The following is a 26,638-nucleotide window of genomic DNA, read 5'->3' as shown; positions in this document are numbered from 1 at the left end:
CTGCAAGCAGAGGGTATTGTTCAATCAAGAGGGGATTACCTTCAGTGGCCATACCATTGTTTTCCAGTTGTTCAGTAACTAAGACTTGGTATTTCAAAAGTGGCTTTCATTTCGATGTTGCCTGTAGTTTTCATATTCCCAAAATCTTTTGTCAGGCAATCATATTTAAGGCTTTCCTGTTTCATCTTCCCCAACATCTCCCCTTTCGATGACAATTAAGATATTAGACATAGTCCTACTCGTCATTTTTTGCACACACTGAAGTATACAAGGTACTGCTACTAAAACTATAATTATTACTACTAGAATAATCAAGCCTATTTTACAGAGTTCCCTTAGCCAAGGTGCAAAGCTCCAACCATCAAACAAACTGTCTAGCCAAGACGGGTTATCTGTTGTAATTTGGTTAGCTAGGTCCCTTAGGTTTTGTAACTGTTTGTGAATGGAAACAGAATGATCGGATAAGTTCATACAGCATAATCCTTCAAAATCTTCACAGCCATGTCCATGTGCTAATAAAAGATAATCAATGTAAGTTTGGTGTCTATGGCTGGAAGTCGGAGAAATGTGATGATTATCACATGGCTAATACTTATCAAAAGTAACATTACTAAAACCTTCTGGAAAAGGCATTCCAACTAAACAGGTTGAAAAAAGGTTTGTCAGGGCTTGTGTCAGATAGACAGATGGTATCGGAGCCTGCAGATTTGGCTAAAGTAACCCAGACATTTGTCTTTGGTTGATTTACAGGTAAAGCTTCACTACAAAAACAAAACAAAGGTTAAAAGCAACATGCATCTACACAAATAATGCTAAAACTCCATTCTTTTCTTGAGCTGTTTCTGGCAGACAATCTTCTCTCAGTGGTTCTGCGCACTTCACTCAGTGCTGGCTTCTGGCTTCCACTGCGGGTCACTGGCTGAAGTGGAACCGACGGGCTTTGATGTGTGGTACAGCTTCACGTTCTTTGCTGGAATCCACTTGGTTCCTTCACCTGTGGAGAGACATGCAAATCCCTTTCCCCACATTATAAGATCATATGGTCTTTCTATTTTTCCTGATGCTAAATTCTTAATTAAAACTGGGGGTGCTCTTTCAGTTTTGCTTTTTGTTGTTTAAGAAATGTCTGAAATGGGGGTTCAGGCTCTTCTGCAGAGTTCAAGAAATTAAAAACATACAAGGCTTTATTCAACCTTCTCTGAAGGTGTAGCCTGGGCTTTTCCCCTTTTCTGTTGATTTAAAATGCGTTTTAAAGTTTGATGTGTTCCTTTTAGGGTACTTTTTAGCAGTTGTTTAAGATACGGTGAGCAAATGCCACTGTATCTTACAGCACATTTTAGTTCTTTAATTTCGAGAGGTGGGGATGGGAGCCCACGTTTTAGGACTGTCAGGCTGTTGGCTAGCTATCACAGGCTTAGTTAACAGACTAAGACTTTCATCTTTATAGATTTGGGGTCTTATTTCATGGCAATCTGTTAACTGAGAATAATCTGAGCACTTTGGAGGATTTTTTGATTCAGAAGGTAGCGCTGACAAACTCTCAGAACTCATTTTCTCTTTCTGGGTTGCAAGATCCCCGCGCTCGCTGGCGGGGCTCTGGGGCTCATTGCAAACAAATCTGGCTGCTTTTCAGAGTCTACTTGTGTTAGATTTAAAGCATCAGCTCCGGCAGAGGGGCTCTCCGTCTCCCCTGCCACTGGAGCTGCATCATTGCCCTCCGTTCCCCCCCTGCTCGCGGCTTCTGAGGCGAGGCTGCGCTGCGCGGAGGGATACGGCTGGGCGGCGGAGGGATACGGCTGTACGGTGTCGGGGGACCCCGGCAGGGGCGGCTGCGGCGCGGGGATGGGACCCGGCAGGGGCAGCGATGGCACGGCAGAGCTCGGGAGTGGCACGGCAGAGCTCGGGGTGGCGCAGCCGATCTCGGTGGCGGCAGGTGAGGAGGCGGTGGGGCCGCGGGGACTGGCTCCGTGACTCCGGCACGGCCGATTGAGGCGGCGGCGGGCGAGGCGGCGGGCGAGGAGGCGGCGGGGCCGCGGGGACTGGCTCAGTGACTCCGGCATGGCCGATTGAGGCGCGGCGGGCGAGGGGGCGGGGCGGAGCTGCGCGGCGGTGGGGGGGGCGTGGCGAATAGTTCCATTAACGCTGCACAAGTCGGGATGAGTTCTGCAGTACTCTTGTCCCAGCGTGATATGGCATTAAATAATTTGATTCCCACTGAGTCCCAAAAGTCTCTGGTGTAGACTGCTGAACGGTCAGCATTTGGGAAATTAATCGGAGTCCATTCTAAGAGGTTTTTTAGCTCCTGTTTAGGTAATTGTCTTGAACCAGAGCTTAGTAAATGCTTAAGTTGCTTATAGAGATCTCTGTCATGGGCACAGTGGGTTTGTCCCATTTTTAGACCAGTATGATACTCACTTAGATGATGTCGCAGGAGCAGTGTCCTTAGTCAGAGGTCCGTCGTGGGGGGCTGGCCAGGCACTCCACTCGGCGCTCAGGACGCTGCTTTTGGGTCCTTTCTCAGAGCTCCGGTTTTAGGCGTCGCTTGGCAACGGCTTTCCGTGCTCAGGACCTCACGGGTGGGTCCACACTGAGAGCTCCAGTGCTCGGGGCGTGCGGCAGGGTCCCTCCGTAGAGCTCCAGTCAGCACTGCTTAGCAGCGTGTCCGTGCTCGAGGGGTGCCACGCAAACTTCCTCAGAGAGCTCCAGGGAGCCGCTGCGCAGCAGTGGCCGCCTGTGCTCGAGGACTGCCAGGCAATTCCCTCCAAGAGCTCCAGGTAATCCGGGTGCTCGAAGGCTGCCTCAGCAGAATTATAGAGCTCCAGCTTTTACGATGCGCAGCAACGGTATGCCGTGCTCACGACACGTTCTAGGTGGCTATAACTGGTCTCTTAGTTACCGTCCATGGAGAAGTCTTCCACAGATGGAAAAAGCTGAACCGGGCCTTCAATCACGTTGTGCGCCAGACTGCAGGTGCTGGGTGTGGGTTCGGCAATCACGATGGGCGCCAGACTGTAAGAGCTTTGTGGTGGTTCGGACGGACGGTCGGGACGGACGGAGATCTCTATAAGCAGATCTTGGGACATGCGGTTTATTGCAAAGGGCGTGGGTATAGGGGCACTGCTTAGAGCTGCAGCTGGCAGCTCTGAGCAGGCCCAAGAGAGCAAGAGAGTAAGCGGGTAAGAGAGAGAGAGAGCAAGAGGAATGAGAGTGAAGAAGAAGTGATGAGAATAGAATGGAATGGAATGGTGAAGTCCTGGTTACAATACAATAAATCATCTTCTGTACTGAATATTCTAATTGTCACTAACCAATCTAATACAAGATACAAATCCTATAGCATTTACATACAGCCTATAAGAGTTCTTATATTACCATAGAGTGTTACATCTTAACTTCTAAAAACTACTCTTTGGACCCCTTCTGCTGAGCTAGTAGGGTCTGCTCTGACCCTTGGACCTGCCTGCAAGCAGAGGGTATTGTTCAATCAACAGGGGATTACCTTCAGTCGGCCATACCATTGTTTTCCAGTTGTTCAGTAACTAAGACTTGGTAATTCAAAGGTGGCTTTCATTTCGATGTCGCCTGTAGTTTTCATATTCCCAAAGTCTTTTGTCAGGCAATCATATTTATAAGGCTTTCCTGTTTCATCTTCCCCAACAGGCAGGCTAACCTGTCTTGTGACTCACTGTCCTCCTCCCACTCATACCACATTTGTAAATGGGCTGTTGATAAAAGCCACTAAATACAAACTCAGTCTGTCCAGCTTAATACCAAACTGCACGGGTTTACACCAAGTATGCCTGTTAGTTACTTCTTCCCTTCAATGCTTGGTATCTAAATAATGAAGAATACTTTTGGTTGGTAAATAACAATTCCAGTGCCAAATGTTAGTACAAGGTATTGGAGCAGCTGTAACTGTGCTAAGAGTCCACATGGATAGGAACAAATATTCTTTATTACTACAGAGCAAACAAACTATACAACTGCTGCCACAAAAACGAAAAGAAAACAGACAACAAAATTTATTATCACTGAAGGCTCATATTAATTCCTGCCAACTGTAGTCATAAGTACTACAGAATAGTTGATGGCTGTGGTATTGTAGAGCAGCTAACATTTCACACAGAGTAAGAATGCTTTCTAGGAAGAAGACATTAGCAGTTATTGGTATCTTGCAACATAGCAGATGTCCAAATTTAATCACCCTTATCACCTCTGCATCCACACGGACTGAAGTGGGTGAATGCAGACAGAAGAATTTGCCTCAAGTGTTGATACGGTCAACAGTATCTCATCATTCTTTAGATAGACTTCACAGAAACCACTAGTTTAATGATGGTTTGTCTGGTTGTGTTTCAACGCAATACATGGCTTAGTCTGCCAGGGTCCAATTTATAACCAGGTTCCACCATAACTGAATTAATAAGCTGTTTGACCACACACCAACAGGGTCTAACAATGTTTAGCTCTGAGAAATATTTATTACTCTGTCAACTTTATGATAAAAATCAGTAACAGGATTTGTTCTACTGACCATCAAGTATTTCTAACAGTTTTCCCTTTGTGAAAACATATGCAGACAAATTTGAATCCTGTGCTGTTTGAATGCTGCAGTTACAGAAAAGTCATGATTATAAACACAAGAACTTGCAATGAAAACGCCAGCCAGGAAGTATTTTCCAGTGGGATTTTCATTAAGCTCTTCTTGTCAAGCAACAGAGCTTACTCTTCTTATTTTCATAAAACACGAACTTAAAAAAAACAAAAAAAAACCCAAAAACATACTTAAGGTTACTATTCTTAAAGAATATATTGGGTTATTTTTTGTTAGGCAATGTGCACAGCAGACTTCGAAAACAATCCAAAATGTACAGGGCCTCAGAAGAAGAGAGGCAAAGTATTTTTTTTCCAAACCCAGAACGAATCTTTTTGAAAGAACTGTACCAACCACCATAAAACCTGGACTCTACTTTCCCATCCTTGGACTTTCATGCATCCAAGTCAGTGACTTGGAAAAGCCCAGATCTTCCACTTTAGGCTGGCATCACAGCTACTTCTACATGAGGAGGTTGGTCAATCACACAAAAAAAATATAGAAACTCAAGGTACACACGGACTCTTCAGACCAACTACCCTTCAGGACATATTTCTGAAGTGATTGAAATTAAATGATCATAGCTTTAAAAGGCTGGTTCTACAAAAACTCCAGAGTATGCACCTCAGACGACTGTGGTTTTACATTTTCCTTCTATTAAGCTGAGCAAACATGAGTTTGATTTATACTTATGCCCCCATGTGAAGACAGAAAGGTTTCAAGCATTTAATTGCAAGACAAAATTTCAAAAACAAATGAAAATGATTATGTATTCAAATGTATTAAAACCTAACACTATCTCTATTTTATTGTCCTTACACTTTATTACATTTTATAAAAATCCATTTCAATTAACATCAGCACTAGCAATGAGCACGCTGCCAGGATGTCAAGACTTGTATCCAAATATCTGTGCATGCCATCATTATGGCTTTCATGTACTTCAAAAAGAAGATTAAAAGCATGATTGAAGAGGTTGTTAATGTTTAACATGAAGGTTCTTTTCTTTTAGTTCATCTGGTTGAACAAAAGCTCATTTTGTTGATCCATCAGTTTTCGGATTAGTCTGATGAATGAAGCATTGACTTATGTCTGCATACTTCTCTATGGTATAACATAACTGCATTCATTTAACAATCAATCAAAGACAATGACATACTTAGGAAGATATCATTTAGTTTTGCTTATCAGTTTTTTTAGCAAGAGCAAATCTCAAGCTGCTGAAAATGAAATATTGCAACATAAAATGATAGAAATGTCTTGTTTTGATTTAGTATAACTTGACTGCCTAAACACACTTCAGTTGATTTATTTCCAGATGGCACTAAAGGCTATAAATGATTTTTTCTTTCCACTTGCAGTGTAAATAAACTGAAGGCCAAAACTAGTTTTAACTTCATTTTCTCTTGAAATAGTTAGGTGGGCTTTTTCAAAGCTTATACTGAAAATGACGTTTTCTTTCCCCAGATACTACATGGCATTGATCTACATCGTATAGTTGTTTTTACCTGTTAATTAGTTTAATTAGTATTAAAAACTATCACAACTATAAAATAAAGAACAGATTATGAAAGTAATCTTATAACCTTACGAAAACCCCCTAAGGCTTAGTAAGTTTATCATATTTTATTACTTTCACTATTTAGATGAAACAGAAATATGTACAACGCCCTTTTAAGGTATGTAAGAAATATTACTAAAGAAATAATTACATGGTATTAAATTACATTAATCCATTACTCTGAAGCATGTGCCCATAATTAAGTAATTGTCTTAGAACTTGTTCCCATTGACTTTAACATTGCAAGGTAAGATCCAGAAATAAAAAATGCATGACTATTCTGTTACTCTAACACATTCAGATTTAAATGAGAGTTTTCCCCAACAATACAGTTTTGAAAGAATAATCTTCACATTGCATACAGGCTTAACAAAATATCTGAAAGGAGAAACAGCACTGCCCTCTTGCAACCGAGGAAAACTTCTGCTGCAGATGTTCAGCTGGAGATACCAAATAAAGCTCTCTCCAACCCTCTCAAAATTAAAAAAAAAAAAAAAAAAAAAAAAGACATTTTAATACAAAACCCCAATACAGTTTTGTAACTGTTTATTCTGCAGTTAGAATATTTCTGTTAGAGAAAAGCTAAGGTTGAATAAATCTGTCAATTTCTCATGGTGTTTTATGGTCATTTCGTGCAAAATCCATGAGGTTTAGGTGTCACATACTCAAGCCTGAACAGATCCACAAGAAAAATTCAACTGAATGCACTTTGTGAGAACCCAACTCAGTGAAAAACACACACTGCAGTGAAAAAACAGCAGGAGCCCAACTCTACTTGCATAGGACCCTGGATAGCCTCAAGAGGTGAAGGGTCATATCTGCCCACTTTCTCTTACTGTAATTAGAGTAGTCAAGTCTGATACACCTCTTTCACATCCATTGCTCCTGCTCTCTTGGACTTACAGACTGCTTGGAATCCTGCTTATCCTCATGTTAAAAAACAGAGTCCAATTCTGCAAAGAGCTACAGCTACACTTTTAAGAAGCATACAGGTATGTGGCACTCTTGGATTTCAGTACTGCCAACAGGCTAAAAATTTTAACTCTAAACCTTTAAAATTTGTGTGAACTTGATGGGCTTTTGCTGGAATGGCATTTTTTTTGTTTGTTTTTGGTTGACTGTTTCTTTTATTGTCCTCAAATTCACTGACTTCCAGATGAAGAAAATAGTTGGCTCCCTTGACGGTCAAAGCCACGTCACAGTTAAACTGTACACAGAGCCATGCGCAGGAAAGACTACTACACTTCAGCTGCTTCCAGCTCAGTTATATACTCTCCAAACAAAGGAAAAAGATGAGTACTTGGAATTTATTTTAAAACTTGCTTGCAACCAAATGCAACTGAAAAATTCCACATCCATGTAAGAGAAGACAAAGCTTCTGAACACACTCAGAATTAACTTTTGTCAGCTACAAGTGCTGTTACTTTACACACACAGTCAATTGTGGAATAAAGCAAAGCCTAGGTTAGGTAGCTATTGCACAGCTAAGAGTCAAAACAGTAGCATATGGGTTTATTTCAGAGTACTGAGACTCATGTCCCTATAATTATTAGTACTTAAGAGTTTGAGTTATTTTTCCCTTCACCAACTCCTCTACTAAATGAAGTGGATTTTTGCAGTTGAGACACTGCTTGTCTTTCAGTCACAGCATAATGCAGTCTAGGCAATAAATTATTTCCTACTGTGTGCTTTGCAATTACAATTCCTCACCAATACCATAACTCAACATGGTAATAAAAAATAATCAGTATTTATCAAGTGCCTGTGGATTAAAACCTTTCTAACTCCTGAAACAAAAGAGAAGTTATGAAACATACCCAGACAAGGAGCAACAGATTTCTTTTTACCGTTCCACAGTACCCCAGCATTCCAACTATGATGAGGAAACAGCAGACTGCAATCATAACCGGGTGGACCACAGGAAAGTAAGTCAAAATGACAGCCTCCTCCACCCTAAAACCAATCAGAACAATAATCAAAAAAAGCACAATCACGCAAAAATGATACATAGGAAGAAAAATACAGCCATTAAAAAGAAAATGGTTGATTAGCAGATGTGTTCTTTCCAGCACCTTACACATTTCACAGAAATCTCTTCAACGTGGTTTTAAGGTCAAATGGTGCATTTGAGTACCAAAAAGTAATGCATTGTCCAAAACCTCTCTGGAGCAAAGGCAATCTTCCTGTCCTGCACTTGCACAGTAAGTAGCACAGTGAGGCCCTGTTTTATCACTAGGGCTCATAAACACTGGTGCAATAAAATTAACAGAATTCCTAAATCTCTGGACTGAATAAAGTATTCAAAACTAAATAGTAATATAATATGATTACAAGTTGTCAAAGGGCCAAAAATTGAACCCTGTCAGAAGAGAAAGGCACAGGATTGAAACCCTATCCTTTCCCCGTTTCTAATTTCAACTGATGCCTGAAATTGTGGCAAAAAAATGCACCTTTAAATAAAAAAATTATTAGTTTAACTGAAGGATTCTTAATTCTACAAATCCTAATTAGGAAGCTTGCCATACAGAATGAACAACATCTACCACAATCAGTCACTCACACAGATTAAAAGTTTAACTAAAGCTTTACCTTGTTTCTGCAGTTAAAGTGAGAACATTATTCAAGTAGTCTCTCAGCCAAGCAGAAACACCTAATATGCTGACGGACATCAACTAAAAAAAAAACATTTAGTTATTTATCATGTGTTTAAAGCAAATTGCAAGATCATTCATAATTTAAGTAGAGGATCAATCATCACTAATATTTTTCATGCATTCATTTATTTGAACAGTGTCCCCAAAACTGTACTTCTGTGTGCTTAGAATTGGTTTGTTGCCCAAGTATTAGGCAGCCAGTGAAAATAATCTTCTTTTCCACCTAGGATGCTACTGCTGGCTCCTATCCCACCACTGCACAACATACCATAGAAACAACAAAAATCAGAGACTCTTTCAGGGCTCAGAAGTGATACACATCAGTCTGCATGAAATCATGAAGCTATGCTCAGGTACACAGCTAGTGAAGAAAAATCTGACAGAACAGTACTGATACATTGACACACAGAAGAGATTTAGCTTTGGGTTAAATTTAGAAGAATCTGATTGTCTTGCTCATGCAGATAGAGTGACACCATGAACACTATGTCTCAGTTTCCTGAACCATAAAATGAAAATAAAACTAACCGCATTTCAATTATAAACCATATAAAGCATTTGGGTACCTAACCTGTCAGGCATTTCAGAGGCATAAAGCCACTACCCTTTTACCAGGACTGCTCCCACAGCAAGCAAATCTCCAAGACTGAGCCCACCTAGAATTGCCACCACCTCAGCAGATGGATTTTGGTCACCTGATGCCATCATACACTTCAGGACACCTGGAACTTACCAGGAGAAGCTCTGCCCTCTGATTCTGTTGAGAAGTCAAACCTGAACGACATGTTCAGAACCTGCCATGCTGTGACAGCACAGCTCTGCTGCTGCTGTAGCAGAGGTACTGCCAGAGGACAAGGCATTCCTCACGCAGTTTCACGGGGGCACCTAGACCTGAACCACAGAACACACAGGACCTCAGAAGCACCACTATCTAGCTGAGGGAGGGACACCTAAGCATACTGACTCTCCTGAATACTACTGTTTTCATGCGCTGTATAGGGGTATGGCAGGACACATCAGCATTATACTTACAGTTTCTTAAATCAGTAAGAAGTGCTAATCTCCTGTTTTCCTCAACATCTAGCTTCTCATATGCCCTCATATTCCCCCGAAGTTGTTTTGAAGAACAAGTTAAGTGGTTCAAATCTAACAGGAGAAGTCACTCTGTGTCCTTACTGGCTCCCCTGCCTGCAGCATGCCCACAGCAGACTATTTCTGCCTTTAAAGTTTCACAGAACTCCCAGTTCCTATCCCAGAGCTTCTTCCTAGTTTTCAGATCTGATGCACAAAGTACAGGCACTGCCCTGGGTCTGGGTGCTGCCAGCAAGGGCTGGGTGCTTGGCATGCTGCAAGCATACCCTGAAAGCTAGTGCATGCTACAGCTCAACTATGTTCACTCATGTTCTTTACACTCTGTGGGATCTGTTTTGGCTGGCAAAACAGTAAAGAACATTTTCTATTGTCTTATTTGCAGGAAGCTGCAGGAACAAGGACAACAAGATGACTGGAATCTCCTAAATAAATTCCTATCTACTTGGAAGAAAGCATCAGGCAAACATACCACACATGCAGTCAAAACACTAGAGAGGTAAAGCAGACTACAAACAGCCAGCCTACTTTCTTGTAGTCAAAAGGCAATAAAAATGTTTTTAACCTTCCACATTTCCCTGAAAGACCTGTTGATACACACAGAAAAGCATTAGCTCAGATGACCACTCTCTTTATGGTAAAATATTGCAGATAAAGTGGGTTGCTTCATGTTACCACAGTGGTGTTCAGAAGTGAGAAGTCCATCAAAACACTCCTCAGTAACTTTAGTAAGAGCCACATAGTCCTGCTACAAAAACAGTACCAGAAAAATGATCGCTTTCTAAATAATATTCTTCCTCAAACACCAGACTGGTGGACTGCCTACTCCTTGCTGTCCATTAGGAACTCTCAGACTGCACGAATTTTCTTTCGGCCTTCAGCATGCGGCAACACATTGTACACAGCAGTGAGAGGAGGTGGATTTCGAGGAAGGCAAGATTGCTCCTTCAGCAGAGGTAAGATTTGGCAGCATATTGAAGCATGCAGGTTATTCACAGACAACAGGGAGATCACAGAGCAACCAGGTTAAAGGCAGAGGGGACAGAAAGGACCCCCTGGAGACCAAAAGTACTGAACAGAGACCTGTCACTAAGAGAATCATTCAGCTTGCTAGAAGAAAGGACTTGCATGCAAAGGCAAATCAGGAAGGACAAGAACTTTTATTTCTGTTCTGCCTGCCTAAATTGAGTCTTCTCTACCTAGATATGTATTTTTACCCACATAAAATCTGTGGAAAATCTAGGCAGATACATTACCAAGCTGAGGCCAACACATGGCTGTGTGACTTCTACAGAAATGCTCAATGACCACATCAGAGAACGTGACTCCCTCTTCACTTATGAACAAGAAGAGAAGGACTGCTCCCTTTAACCTAGGAAACATAACCTTCACAAATAATGTAACTACATGAACACCATTTCAGTTTGTAAGAACAACCTCTCTATGAGAGGCCTCTTGCATCATTCAGAAAGATTTTAGCCATTTAGATTCCCCTGGGTGCTCTCACTTAGTGTAAATAGCTAACAGACAATTACTACTGTTTCTTGCTGATGTAAATTACATGCAAAAACATTCCACCTATAGAGCCTGTGAGAGCCAGGCTGCAGCTCACCCACCCACCTCTCCTGTGCCTGGCATGATCTCACCACCATTAACTGCTTCAGGTGTTACTGATTTCTGCTACTCTTACAATGCACAAGAGCTCAGTCAGCATTGCTCTGAGCAAGTACAATGCCTTACCTCACTGCTACACAGATGTTACACACAGATCACCTGTGCAACACCCTCCTGCCAATCAAACTCCTAGTGAGGCACCTTTGGCCACTGTATTTTCAAGAAAGTCCAAAAGTGAATTATTACTCTGAATGACCTGAAAGCCAGAGTGCTGTGACACACTCCATTCACAGGCATGAAAGTTAGTAACAGTGTCCAGCTGGGGCAGCAGAAAGGCATGGGTCAGAAAGTGAAGGCAAATACAACAGGCTCCTCTTGAAAAAAAGGAGGCCTGTGAAAGAAACTGATAAAAAAGCAATTCAGCAATAAGTTGATTACAAAAGGTGTATTTCACAGCACATAAGCCAGCATGGCTTGGCAGCTCTTCACTAACAGAAGGAAGTGATGGGGAAAAAGTTGCATCCCTTCTGATCAGCAGAAGTGAGCCTCAGGGCAGGAACACGCTGACAGATGAAAGATGCCTTTGCAACACCGGACTGCCCTGCATAATGACTGATGTTTATTTTAGTGACAAAAGATTATCAAGCACTAGCTCCCATCCATCAGTCCACTTGCTCACCTGCTCCACAGCCACAAGGGAATCACAATAAGAACACAACACACATGTCTGACCTCCACAGCCTCCTGCTGACTCAACATGCAGATGTGCTGCCCTGTAAAAGCACTAAACATCCTCAAGTGCCAGATGACATCAAAAAAGCTCCAGGCACCCACCACTTCACACTACCTACAGCACATGCAGATCTTCAGCCAGCAGCACAGGAAGTCCATCAACACTAACACTACAACTCAGCTCAGGCACTCAGTAGGCAGGAACAATAACAGCCTCCCCAAAAACCTTGGTGTGCATCCAAACCCACCAGCAAGTATCAGCAGGCACATCACTGCAATTCACTGCCAAGTGATTTTCAAGAAGTCATGGGCAGGGACAAGGTCCTGATTACAGCTATTGTTGATTCATTTGAAGGATGGTAAAAAGGTCACCCCAAAAAACTGGCAGTCCCTACTTCAGCCATTGTTTTGTAACTAATTTATATGTAAAATACAGTTAAAAACTGTACCAAGCAATCAGATGAAAGAACACAAGTTTATGACAAATAAAACTGCTACGATAATTCTCACATTAGCAGTAACATCATTTCACCAAAAAGTTTCATTCAAGCTTCTCTGATGACAGCCAGTCTGCTGTGCTGTAAATATAATGTGATAGTATGCAGTAAAACATGTTCATTTGTTGCAGCTGGCTGCACAAGTCACTATGGGTTTAATTCTGAACTGTCACAGTATGTTGCATAGCCATCAACACGACACTGACGAGTCCACAACGATGCCTGCTGTCATACTCTATTTTAAATATATTTTCACACTGATTAAACCAAGGTAATAAATTCAATTTTTATATATGAGCAATATGCACACAATAACACATTAAATTTGCAAATGAATTTCTAACAAAGTTTCTAAAGCTACTAAGGTTTTCTCAGACAACTGAATTACACCATCCAACAACAGACTTCAGCTATTAGGAGCAATCATTTCCAAGCATAGTTTAAATTGCCTTTGGAACTCTTACATAAATTAGATAGCAAAATGAAAATATAAAATCATCTGTAATTCATTAAGTATATATTTTTAGCTGTTATTTGGAAAGTTCTACTCCCACTGTCTTTGAGGCCATACCTAAACTGTAAAATAAATCTGCATTTTCAATTAAAAAATGAACATGGATTTCTGTCTTTAAGGGAACAAGTCCAATTTATATTGCTATTTGCACACCTGTGTTCACCCCCTCATCATTTTTTTTCATTCAAACATTCTAACATGTTCATTTTACTGTGCTCAAATTTGAGAAAGGGTTTTTCTTACCTATTAAACTGGAGAAAGATTAAAAGTATCTTCCATACCAAAAATCACACATGATCGTTTTTATTTTAACAGATGGGGTAAACAACTTCAGGCCATGCTTTGATATCCATAATGAAATGCTGACTAGCAGCATTACAGAGCAACCTGCTTTGCATGAAAAGGTTTCTGGCTCCAAGGAAATGACTTCCAACATATGACAACATTCATCAGAATATGTCCTCTAATTTTAGTTAAAAATAAAAAAACAAACCAAACTAAACCACAAACAAACAAACACACAAACCAAACCTTGTGAAAATCTTCCTCTTAAAATTGGTTTGGGTAATCTGAGCTATGATTTACCCTTACCAAGGGGGCAGGGGGATACATCATTACAAGGTCGTGAACAGAGTATGCTGCAATGCTTTTCACAGGATTTTCACTATTAGATTCAACATTCAGATCACTGAACAAACACAGATAACTCATGTCCATGGATAAACAGACAGCTACATTTTTTGGGTCAGAGGGACATAAGGGTGGAGGAGGGGGGACAAGAGGCCTTGTGTTTCTGTAGTACCTAGCAAAACCATTGAAATGTTTTGAGAAAGAAGAATTGCCTACAAAAAAGGGAAATCCCCTATTTCCTAAAAAAAGGACCTTTAATTCGATAGATATTCCAATATTTTGTTTTCGCTAAGCTTCCTACAAGGTTATGCCTTGGTCCACTCCCACCTCAGTAAACAGCTGAAGCACGTTCATATTTGCACTTTCAATCTGGGTTTGCTTGCACAGCTGCAACAGTGAGTTAGCAACCTGCTCCACATTTGGCACGGGCTGGAACTCGCACACTTTGCAATAAGGCAACTGCTGGAGCACTGACAGGCTGCTGAGAGGTCACCCTCCCAGGGAACACGAGCAAGTTTTCCAGCAGGTGGCTGTTCAAGGCGCCCAGAGAAAGCACAGCAAGAGCCCAACCACGCAAACAATGCTGAGGTACAGTTCTACTGTGTCAGACCCACATCAGCCTCTGGCCTGTGTAGCACAAGGGTACATTAAAAGCAAAGAGGGATGAGGAAGTCCATGCATTTCTTTAACCACCCTCTCTATGACTACTCAAGCACTGCACTTCTTGTCAGGATATGACTTGCGCCACTTTTCCCTCAAAAGTAACCATCTCACTGTCAGGATGTCTTTTGCTCTGCAGAAGTGCAGGCATGTGCTGTTCATCGCAGGTAATCCAGAGCAATGATCACAGCTCAAGCATCCCAGCTCAAGCATCCCAATCCATATCACAATCCACACATCACCATCAAGATGATATGCCTTCACATATACACAATATACTCTTAATTTTGTTTCTCTAAGAGTTTGCTTTTATTCATGGACAGTAGTCAATCTCAGAGATACAGGCAAATTATTTTTAAATTCACCATATATATATATTTATTTAACTGGAAGAGCAACACAAAGAAAAGAGCATGTATTTCCTATGATCCACAGGACTACATCTTAACCGTTTGTGGGTTTATCACCTAACTTTCCTGTTTTACACATGAATACCCATGAGCACACAAAGATGATCAAAATGAACCTGCATTTTTATTTAAATCACATATTCCTATAAAAATGCACAAAATTAAACTGTCCCCTATACCTTGTGAAATAGCTACAAGATATTTTAAAAATTGTTATTCCTATGAGCCTTGTCTAGAGCCTACCACAGATTCAAGATGATAGAGAAGCTTCAGGGTACAGAAGTGTACTGGGTACAGGGTATTGGAGATTCACGAATAATTGGATAGCTACCTTCTACAAAAGGAGATGTGAATTTAAAGGAAGAAAAAATGTACAAGTACCTACAAGTCAGATGGACCTTTCCAGTTTGCTGCAGATTGTGGTTTACCAGTATAAGCACATAGTTTTGAAGATTTCCTTCCCCTTGAGCTACGGGCTCAAATCTTATCAGCACAGGTTCGTGATTCATCAAGGTTGATGCAACAAGTTCCACAAGTTAATTGTGAGTATTACCCAAAAAATGTCTGTGGTTCACTTATTCCTGAATGCCAATTAAAAAGCATATTAATGCAATTTCTAACATTGGGGTGGGATCTTGGGTTTGGTTTTTTTCCTTTCCATCACCACATCCAACCACTCTTTTTCAGGACAGTTTTCCAGAAACTCATCCAGCAATCCATAGCTGACATGCCACTCAGGGTGAGACACATCACGTACAAAGATACTTGGGATAAAAGGTTATGTAGAGGTAGACAAAGTTGATTTAGGGCTAAACTCTACTTTGTTAGGACATAGTCTGGTAATGTAACAATGTTGTATAAATAATACAGCCTAAAGACACCAAAAAGTAAAAGATTTCTCAAATACCAGAATTAGAAGTACTTCTGGTCATTTAAAACTCCTCCTATAGCTTCCTCTACTGAATGCATTCCTTTAAAAAGACAGCATATTCCCACAGAAGCCACAGTTATTTTCTTTATACAAAGAATGCTAAGAAAATAAGGTTTTAATTATGCATGTCTAAAGTGCAGTCTCTAAAATCAGAGTATATTAGCCTAGAATAATTTACAGTGCTACAGGTACCTGGCCAGGCAGTGTTCATTTCAATGGATATTATTTGCCATTTAAACTTAAAACATTGACCCAAACTTTTCATTCCAAGTATCTACAAATACCACCACCAAGAGTGGAAGTCAAAACACAGCAGAAACAACCTCTGTGCAGAATATGGTTTCACAGAAGGCAGGATAGACTGATTTCTTTCTCATGTCACAACAGACTTGAAAAATAAAGCAAAAAAAATTACAAGATTCAACACATGCATTTGAAGTTGGAGAAAACAGGAAATAAAATACCACTGTTTCCAACCATCCTTAGTTACTTCCTAGCACAACGCTCATATTCACTTGCTCTGAATTCTCAAGTAGTACACATAGGCAAAACTAGATGTAAGCGTGCAAAGCACTCAAATGGAAAACTAATTGCAAATTTGCTCCACTTTCATTTTACGTGATTTTTTTTTTCTAACTTTGCTCACAAACACAAGCTCGAGATAGATGCAAACAATTTCCACTACCTGCCAGAAGTGTTTATTGGCTGCAACTGCACAAGTGAAATTAGATGGTACTGTTGAAGGAAATCTTAAACATTGCTCAACAGAAACAGCATATCCCTAGGCAAAAAAAGCTCGCAAGGTGAAAGAAAAGTGGCAACATCGCTGTCTTGGCTCAAACATCCACTGACACTATTAATCATCAGTTAAGAGATCCTTACCACCTGTGACACAGTCAACTGCAACTTACAACCTTGATTTGTCCGCAGCACTAGAGTACAGTCATCCTCAATTACAAGCAACAGAACGGCAGCTGCTCCTGCCTCACATGCTCACCAGAAGAAAAAAAAAATATTTTGGCAGTTTTCTCAAGACAGAAAGTCTATACAGACTTTTTCCTGCACCCTTCCTTCCAAGTTATACTTTGCTTTTCTTTAAAAAAATTGAGAAAATTAGTAAAACTACTGTGTTGCTTTTAGTTGCATTTACTATCACTATCTAGTTAATCTATTTCGACTATTAATAACTTTTTTAAAGAACATACATGGCTAAGCAGCAAAGGAAAGTAGAACAGCCTTGTATGTCTCAAAACTATTGCTTTGCTTAATCCCCTACAATTGTAAGCAGCCAGGAGGCTGAATTTTCCCTGTATTCAGCACCATTTGCTGGTTCCTGTTCTAGCACAACCCACAGGGGATACTTGCACTCCGGTATCTCCTGTGTTATGCCTGTGCCATTATTACAGGCTGACAATGTTCTGTGACTGAAGGTCTGCCTAGTATAAATGCTTGCAAAGGTGGTTTAACTGGGGAAATGACCACAGCAAAATATAGAACAATGGCAGCATCCCAAAGTGTGGCAAAGAGGGATTCTGTGAGGACAAGTTATAAAGTGCTCAAAATGAATGAAGATACTCATGTTACACCCAGGAATGCTACTGAGCTGGGACAGTGTCATGAGCTTGCCAATTCAGTAAAGCCCCACCAGAAGGAAAAACCCTGCAGTCTCATAAGCTGCATAAAATATATTTGCAAAGCTCAAAACTAAATTCCTCCAAGACCTGACACACAAACTATCTAGATATAACAAAGACCAGTATTGTCACTGAGAACAGAAAAATAGTAATCAGTAGGAATACGTCTTCCCTCAAGAACCACTAAGATAGGCTGCTTAGCTAAGCACTAAGTCTTGACCACAAAACACCAAATCATGCATTTTTGGAGGTCTTCTCTTTTATTGGCTGTCCAGAATTTAATATACTGGAAATAGCAGTGTTACAGAACACAGAATCAAGCTGGATCCCTCAGTCTTGCAAATTACACTAAAAAGTGATGCCCATTCATGTATGTATGAGGATTGCAGAAGAATGAAACCAAATGTTAACTGCAGGGTTTAGTCTGAAGGATATCCTTGTACAGGACACTGTGAAAAAAAATACTGTCAAAAAAGTTAGAAGACTGAGGAAGTCCTGAATTTGCAACTTCCACTCTATGAAAGAGACATCTTGCAGTCAGATGCATGATTCAATTGACCATGGAAAAAGCTTCCAGATCAGGTCTATCACCAGCGTCAGTCACTTAATCAACAACAGTTAGAGCACTGAAAACAAATTTATGTCCATCTTGTAAGAAGAAAGGCTTTCTGCAAGTTGCAGCTCCTGAAGTACCAATCCACTCACTTCCACAAAACCAGTGTTTTTCTGGAGCACTAAAGGCAGTACATTTACTGGTCCATTACAAAAAAATGATGAACCACTAAAACAGAGCCTTGGGCTTTCAGGTGACTGCTTATGGATTATTTACAGCTAAACAGACTTTAGGTCAAAAGTGACAAAGTATTATGAACAACACTTCCTGCTTGCCTCCCTCTCATGCACACACAGGTACATCACAGCTCATCAGCTGAGCCCAGTAAAAAAAGTTTATTTTCAAACAGAGCACACAGCTGTACACTTAATACTCTGGAGAACCTACAAGGATAGCAGCAGAGTGACTGATAAAAGCTCTCTCACCTCTCAATTCTCTGCTTCCATAGGCACTGAAAACAACCAAATAATGCAGACAGCAGTGTTTTGCAACCACCATCTGCACCTTCAGTTTTTCAGCAGTATTCATGATCAGACTAGCCAGTTCTGTTACCTTAAGGAGCTTCATATGCACTAGTCTATCCTCACCAAGCTGGCAATGACAGATGCTGAAGTCACACACACTGGGACAGCTGCACACTAAACACACTTCGAAGCTTACTTCAGATGTTCTCTTCTAAGAGCTTGACAGTCAGACCTTACCAGATAGTGACTACTGACTCTTGCAGAGTTTTATTCAGGACTTCAAAAGCTTCGTGCTCTCAGCTTGAAGAAAGCAATCCTTTTTGCACAATGTGTGGTTATACCTACTGCTGAACACCATCACAGTGAAACAAGAAGAGAATATCTCCTTATTCCAGCCAGGACCTGTAATCAAACCATGATTTTAAAAAGCCAACACACGCCATTTGCACATCTTCACAGTTTTCAGCTGAACACTGATAATTGACACAGCCACTGGGCACATTATCAACAAGCTGGAAGTAATTGGGAGACAATGGCCCTTGGGAAGGAAGAAAGCACGAGAAAGCAGAAACCCCTTCAAGATCAAGCTTGGAGAGAATTACATGTCTATGTCGCAAATCAGGAGGTCCATACAGACCTTGGAATCACAGCAGCACTCTTGTCTTTACCTGTCGGGACAGAACCCACCGTTCTCAGGAGGAACACGGCTGCATCTAATCTAATCTAATCTAAACTTCCTGACATCCAGCCCATAACCTAGGTTGGTATTTATTTGCAACCAGCAAACTAAAGCTTTGCAGATGGAAGGACGGGCAACAGCAAGTGAAAACCACAAATGCCATGCCCATTCCAGTGGTGAAGCACCTGCTGCTAGGGGAACTTTCCACAGGAGAACTGTACACTGTAGGTCATGCTATGACACTCAGAAATGGCAGCAGCAAAACTTCCACTAATACGAACAGAAGAAAAGTCAAGCTCTGACAGAGGAAAAGATATGGGAGATTTCACTACAACAAGCAGCTGACAGAAGATTTATATTTAGCTGTTAAATACACATCTGAACAGAACCAGAGAGGGAGTGGAAAGAGGTTCATGTTCATTCGTCCAAAGAAGTCTGATGTAACTGCTATACATTTAACTACCCACCCACCACACGTACTCCTCCTTAACACACAGTTCTGGAAGACTCAAGGGTTTTCTTGCTTATTTGTTTATTTGGTTTCAGCCAAAACAATGCATTCATCTGCTTTGCAAAATCCCAAGGACTCTAAATGGACTGGCCAATTTTTCATTTGAGTTCCAACACCTGTAATTTTATACACATTATGGAAAACAGCTTTAATTCTTTGCAATATCCGTGGTGCAAGTCATCTGCTATGCTAGCATGTATTATTTATTATTTACTTTTAATATTTTTATTATTTATTATTATATTAATAACATCTTGATATGCTTCAGCACCATACAGATTTCACTTAACTGTTTGGGTGTATTTTCCAGTGTCCAGGCCACAGCTAGAAAGATAAATTAAAGACAACTTTTGTATTTTGGAGACAAGATTAAGAACTTGCCATTTTATTTACCATCACTTGTTATACCATAACAGACTCAAAAGACCTTTTATCCTATTATGACTAAGGAAAAAAAAATCGCATTTGCTAAGTAAGGGGGACATTGTTATTAAAAGGGCAACAAAATCAAAAGAATGGGAAATTGTTTCTAGCAATTAATGCTTTAAACCAAATCTAGACATAACTTAAAAAGGGACAAAGCCAACAAGAGGACCACTTGATAGATGCCGTTAGTGCTGTTCCCCTGACAAGCTCAAAGACGCTGCACAGCTCCATGCCTGAGGTCCACAAAAGAAACATGTGAACGAAACAATGAAAAGTGAGAAGGAGCAATCTGACATGGAAAGGAACTTAAAATTTGAGCGAAGTGGCCAGACACATTTAAATCTCCTAGGTGAGACCTTGATCTCCCTAGAGAGGTACTGCAGCACCACACACCAGCCCCCTCCAAAGAGAAGGGCAGGCCTTCCTACACAAAGAAAGCATTTCAGGACTGAAAAACGAAGCACTCAGCTCCAGCAACAAGCCTCCCATTGCCACATGACATGTTACTGACACGGCATGAAGGCATAGCCTCACGTGCAATGTGGGTACCACCTAAATGTCCACTTGAACTACAAAGAGCTGTTCCTGAATAATAAATCTGATTGTGACATAGCAGGCAACAAGAACTGAGAGCAAGGGAAAAGAGCAGAGGAAGCTTAAGGGGACAAAGCAGTGAGTTAAGGTGCAAGTAGGAACTGTTGAGGACAGCTCAAAGCAGGAATTATGGAAACCAGAGGAAAACAGCCAAAAGGCAAACAGCAGGACATAATATTTTCAACCATGTCAATGTTCACGTGAATACAAGTGAACAAGTCTCATAGCACGTGTATAAAAATCCGAAGCTGAACTCAGGGCAGCTGAGGCCAGGCAACCTTCATCTTAAAAGAAAACACAGGAGTTTATATTTTGTACAGAGTCCAGCAAAAATCATGATAATGCTAGAAACAATTACATTTTTTTTTCTTCAGAAAGTTTTCCTCATCTTCTATTAAAAGATTTTATTCCTACACAGACTAAGAAAATAATTTATTTTTCATCTCTACTAAATACAATATACAAAGTTACATACTTTCAACAGATTTTCAGATCACTTTCATTACACAAAAAGTACCATTCTGTTCCAAATGATGTTGAAGAGTTTTCTCTCTCATTCATATTCTGATTTTCACTTAGTTTTCTGTAATCATGGAACTTTATCTCAATTCCAAACCCCCTGCTTTACAGGGACACCTTTCACTAGAACAGGTGGGTTGCTCAAAGCTTGAACACTTCCAGGGATGGCCAGACAAAATTTCTCTGGGCAACCTGTCCCAGTGACTCACTACTATCACACTGAAGAATTTCTTCCTTTGTAATATGTAATGTAAACCTACTCTCTTCCAGTTTGAAGCCATCCCCCCTTGTCCTGTCACTACATGCTCTAGTAAATAGTCCCTCTTCATCTTCCTTGTAAACTCCCTTCAGGCCCTGGAAGGCCACAATTAGGCAACCTCAAAGCCTTCTCTCTTCCAGGCTGAAAAATCCCAATCCTCTCTGCCTTTCCTCCCAGGATGAGTGCTCCACCCTTCTAAACATCTTGGTGGCCCTCCTCAGGACCCACTCCAACAGGTCAATGTCCTTCCTGTCCATCCAGAGCTGAATACAGGTGGAAAAAAAAAAAGATATAAACTAGGTTTGGTCCCAGCCCACATATTATCCCTGCATCAGTCAAGTCTACAGACCTCAGGAGCCAGCCCTTATGAACAGGTATGGGACATCATCCCTTTTGTTGTCTTACCCTTATCATGCACAAATCTCATCTATTCACGTCAAAGAGATTTCATTTGTTGTAAGTGAGTCAGGACTCTGAAAATATCTATCCTGCTGTTTCTCCAGAGCTCCGAAAGTTTAAGCAACAAGAGTTCATCACACCCACTTGTGCTGAGAGTGAGAAACCCTGCTGCTATAAACACAGCTTTTACTGAAATCCTCAAAACAAAAGGGCCCTTGCCTGCCAGTTAGGATCTGGCCACCGAACGCACAGAAAACTCTGGGCAGACTACTCAAATACCTGAGAGAGACTGGAGTTCATCTTGGGTCACAGGATGCTCTGAAACTCACCCAGTCAAGAACCCGCCCGTGAATATTCCCCTCTCTACATATAACAAGTACACAAATTCCCACGTGTAACCCTAATTCAATTTCACTTCCCACTGGTTTCCAAAGCCATTTTTTTCCCCCCAATAAACAGTACTCCCTTGCGGGAGCTGTCTGGCACGGGGCCAAGGGCACCAGGGCGGTACCTCCTGCCCCCCGGCACCGTGCGGGCAGCCCGCGGCCGTGCCCGCCCTGCGCCTCCAGGACGGCACCTGCCCGCGCCGCTGCACTCACCCAGAAGAGCAGGTTGAGGGCGTAGAGCAGGCAGCGCAGGCACTTCACCGAGTCCTCCCTGGCCATGGCGAGCCCCCGCGGGACACAGCCCCATCCTCTCACCACATCCTCCCTCCCGAGGCCGGGCCGCCGGCGCCCTGCAGGGGAAGAGGGATGGGCGAGTCCGCCTTGTAAAGGGACCAACGCGCAGGTGGAGGCGGCGGAGCCGCGCCGACCCCGGACCGGCCGCGCCCCGCGGAGACCCTCGGCAGCCTCCCTTCCCCTCCCGCCCCGCCCGGAGACAGCGATGGGCCAGCTGTTCTCATAAAAATAACAAATCCCCGGGCAAGGAGAAGCCGCGGGCTACCCCAGAGGCACAGCGGAGCTGAGCCGAGGGCAACGGAGGCACGGCCCGGGGGCGCCGGGTCCCTCCCAGACCAGGATGGACACGCTGCCTTGGGGAGGGAGGGCGGCCGGGGGACAGCTGCCACTTACCGCCCGGGCACCTCCCGCACTCACTTGCTCCGGCAAGGACTCATGGGGCCGGGGCGCGGCAGCGCAGCACGGAGCCGCGGCGCCCATGCCCTGCGGCGGGCGCGGGGGAAGGTCCGGTCCGGCCCCGCGCCTGCCCCGGCCCCTCCGCCCCGCCCGCAGCGCTCCGCCGGCCCGCGGCCCTGCACCCCGCGCATGCGCCGCTGCCCGCCCGGTCCTAGCGCCGCCGCCTGCGCGATCCCGGAGCGGGCAACCTCCGGCAGGGCCGTGCCGCTGGTTCCCGGGCAGGGCTGTACCCCCGGCAGGGCCGTGCCGCTGGTTCCCGGGCAGGGCTGTACCCCCGGCAGGGTCGTGCCGCTGGTTCCCGGGCAGGGCTCTGCCCCCGGCAGGGCCGTGCCGCTGGTTCCCGGGCAAGGCTGTACCCCCGGCAGGGCCGTGCCGCTGGTTCCCGGGCAGGGCTGTACCCCGGCAGGGCCGTGCCGCTGGTTCCCGGGCAGGGCTGTACCCCCGGCAGGGCCGTGCCGCTGGTTCCCGGGCAGGGCTGTACCCCGGCAGGGCCGTGCCGCTGGCACACAGCCTTCTGCCCGGTACCCTCGTTGTGGCGGGCCGTCGGGGCTGGTGGCCTTTTTCCTTCAGGAGAGATGTTAAGCAATGGAGTTGAATGTCACGAAACCCCCTCTCTTGTGGCATGCTGGCCCAGGGCGGCAAATGCCACACGAAACACGATCGCAACCTTTCAGAGGCGTCTCACAAGGTCTCAGGGTCTTTGCACCGGAAATTAAACTTTGCCAACATCAAACCTGAATCTCGTCATTAACAACCCAGCAGCCAGTCCCACTGCTAAACAGCAAATTTAGAAAAGCAACCGTATTGGAGATATATTATTCCAGCAACGGTCAAAATCTGCAATTATTACTTAGGAAAAATGGCCGTTGATTTGCCCCGTAATGTGCATGGTACTTACAGATGCCACAACTGAGCTGGAAAAAGTCATCCTTCCTCTGAAATGCATTAGTGTGTGTGCATCTGGTGATCAGGGTAGAAATTGTGTAGAATCACAGGATGGGTTGGGTTGAAAGGGACCTTGCAGCTCATCTAGTTCCAACCCCCCTGCCATGGGCAGCAAACACCTTCTACCAGGTTGCTCAGAGCTCCATCCAGCCTGGCCTTGAACACCTCCAGGGATGGGGTATCCACAGCTTCTCTGGCAACCTATTCCAGTGCCTCAGTGCCTTCATAGTAACGAATTTTTTTGCTAATATCCAATCTAAACCTTCTCTCTTTATTTGTTACTGATGTCAGTATTGTTACAATGTGTGTATATATAGGCATACTTCAAAATTAAGAATTACAGTTTAAAACACAAGAGTTACATGCAGATTAGCAGCAAATTTTCCATTAATACATATAAAGGTGTTGCAGTGCCACCATCACAAAAATTAGAAGAAAATATACTGAAAAATATTTTGTAACCAGAACAGGAAAATACTCTTGAGTTCATGTTAAATAAAGATTGTTTTAACAACTGCTAGTGAAAGCTGAGAAATAGGAAAAAGGATGTAATGGATAAAATCTAGCTCTTGTAAGGCCAAAGAAAAATCTGTTTCTTGAAGAACAATGACTTGGAAAAAACCACACAAAGTCCAGATATTCAAATGCTTATCATTGAAGTTGCTGGTGGAATCCTAACTCAGTTTTAATTTCACTGTTTCATGCCATGAGTAGTGAACTGGAGCAGACAGACTCTTCAGGTGTATTTGCTCCTCCTTAAAAAGAAAGTAAAATGGACATGGAAGGACATAAAATCCCATGCAACAAGGATTTTATGACAAATTTATAGAAGTGAAAATGGTAGTAAAGATAAAAATAGTTTAGAATATTACAGAAATGTGTGTGAAGATTTTTCTTCCTTGAAATTTGCTAAGTTTTAACTGCTATTTTGATCCTCTGTGAAATCAAGAGCCTCTCTGGGAAGTGTAGTATCCACATTTAAAATCTTCAGTGAATGTTGATAATTCCATACCTAAATACGGCAAATTGAGCTGCAACAGATAGAGTTAAAAGGTGACATTGTACATTCATTCTGCTGTTTACATACCATTCATTCTTTTTGTTACTAAAGACTTCACATGAACACAGTCAGTTAGATCTTGAACAGGTATGGTATTTTCAGTGAACCTATGCCACTTTACAAAAACAGTGTCAGTTTACAACAAAGCTCCAGCCTTGGCTGAGAACAATCCAATCTGATCTAAACCAACATAAAAATAACTGAGGTTGTGTTTGTGTTATTGATTGTTCCTGGGAAGACAGCAATTGCATGAGCAAAATTTTATAAAATATGCACTACAAAAATATTTATTTATCTTACACTAAGTGATTTTTCTTTAAACATGCCTAAAATAGCATACAAGAATTTCTCTTACTTGTTTCATATATTTTTGGCTTAATGTGAAACTATTCCTAAAGTGTGATAAGGAAATTAAGGAAAAAGAAAAACAGTCTCTTAGACATCTTACATGTTAAAAATTCTGCTAAAAATTAAATGCTAAAACTTCAAGATTTTGTGTCTCTGAGTCTTCATTCTTTGAGGTCTTTGGTCATCAAACACTCGCAGACTAATTTTTAAAAATTCTGTTGCAACAACTTCGCACAAATATAAAGAGGGTCCCCTAGTTGGTTCAACAATTTTTCTGTCATTCTGTTGTTAGCTAAATCATTAGCTGTCCAAAAGAGATTTTGCTCAAAACCGAAGGAAAACAGGTCCTATTTATGAATGTCTGCTAAACACTATAGGGGCAAGAGCAAGGTCTCTTTGGAATACTGCTTTCTACCAGGCCGTCAAGCTTTGTGAAATTTCCTTGACGTCAACACCGGGAAAGAAATACAGAGGCAGTTCCCATACATTCTAAAAAGTAACCTGTTTATTTAAAGCAAGACAGGAGAGCATTTTTTACAAACAGAAGTGTAATGGTGAAGCTCTTTACAACTTCTTGAAATAAGTGTTTGCTGTTAGCAAGTAATGCTTATTTAAAGCACAGAGACTTATGAACATGGAAAGCGTTGTTGACTGGTATTTTTTGCTTGGATTCTCTGATGCCTAATAAACTACAGTCTGAGAAGCTTTCTTTTCTGTCACAGGGCATCCACAATAGCTTTCTAATATGAATTCTCTAGATTTAAATAAAATGTTAATGATACAGTCTTTCCATCAATGACAGAGGAGGGGAATGGAAATTCAATTAGGTCCAATAATCTCTTTTTCCTCTGCTTATCTCCCTATTTTAATTCGATGTATGGAAACTCAGTATCTGTAAGTTAGCTCCTCTTTGTCAAATGTGCTTGAAATTGGCCGACAAGTTCAAAAGCTACTAGAAGAGTGTGGATTGGCAGATACTAAGTGTGCATGAATACAACAGTATGGTCTTGTAAGCCCTTCCTCATGAGGAAAACTGAATAAAAGAGAAGTGGGTATTAAAGACACCCATCCAGCACATAGCTGAAAGTGTCTTTAATTTAAACTATGTGATCAAGTGGGATAGCATTAGGCATACATGTAAATTTATAGCTGATAATTACCTGTT

The 26,638-nt window shown here is 42.1% G+C and overlaps 1 protein-coding gene across 2 annotated transcripts in view; it reads right to left on the bottom strand.

Moving 5' to 3' along the window:
* TSPAN12 (tetraspanin 12) overlaps window positions 1-23,190 on the bottom strand; it is a 56,754-nt gene extending 33,564 nt beyond the window's left edge. The window contains exons 1-4 of one of the 2 annotated variants that reach the window (XM_039570534.1): window positions 23,058-23,190; window positions 22,584-22,720; window positions 8,745-8,827; window positions 7,973-8,108 (exon numbers count right to left, since the gene is read on the bottom strand). In XM_039570534.1, the coding sequence (XP_039426468.1) occupies window positions 7,973-8,108; window positions 8,745-8,827; window positions 22,584-22,649 (285 nt within the window). In that variant the 5' untranslated portion in view covers window positions 22,650-22,720; window positions 23,058-23,190. The remainder of the gene's footprint in view (window positions 1-7,972; window positions 8,109-8,744; window positions 8,828-22,583; window positions 22,721-23,057) is intronic. The other variant, XM_039570535.1, reaches the window with a different exon arrangement.
* Between the last annotated feature and the right edge of the window lie 3,448 nt (window positions 23,191-26,638).

The sequence above is a fragment of the Corvus cornix genome, chromosome 1A (genome assembly GCF_000738735.6).
Source record: "Corvus cornix cornix isolate S_Up_H32 chromosome 1A, ASM73873v5, whole genome shotgun sequence".
NCBI classification, from domain to species: Eukaryota; Metazoa; Chordata; class Aves; order Passeriformes; family Corvidae; genus Corvus; species Corvus cornix.
The sequence above is the reverse complement of the archived record's forward strand: the minus strand, read 5'-3'. Positions and strand labels throughout refer to the sequence as shown.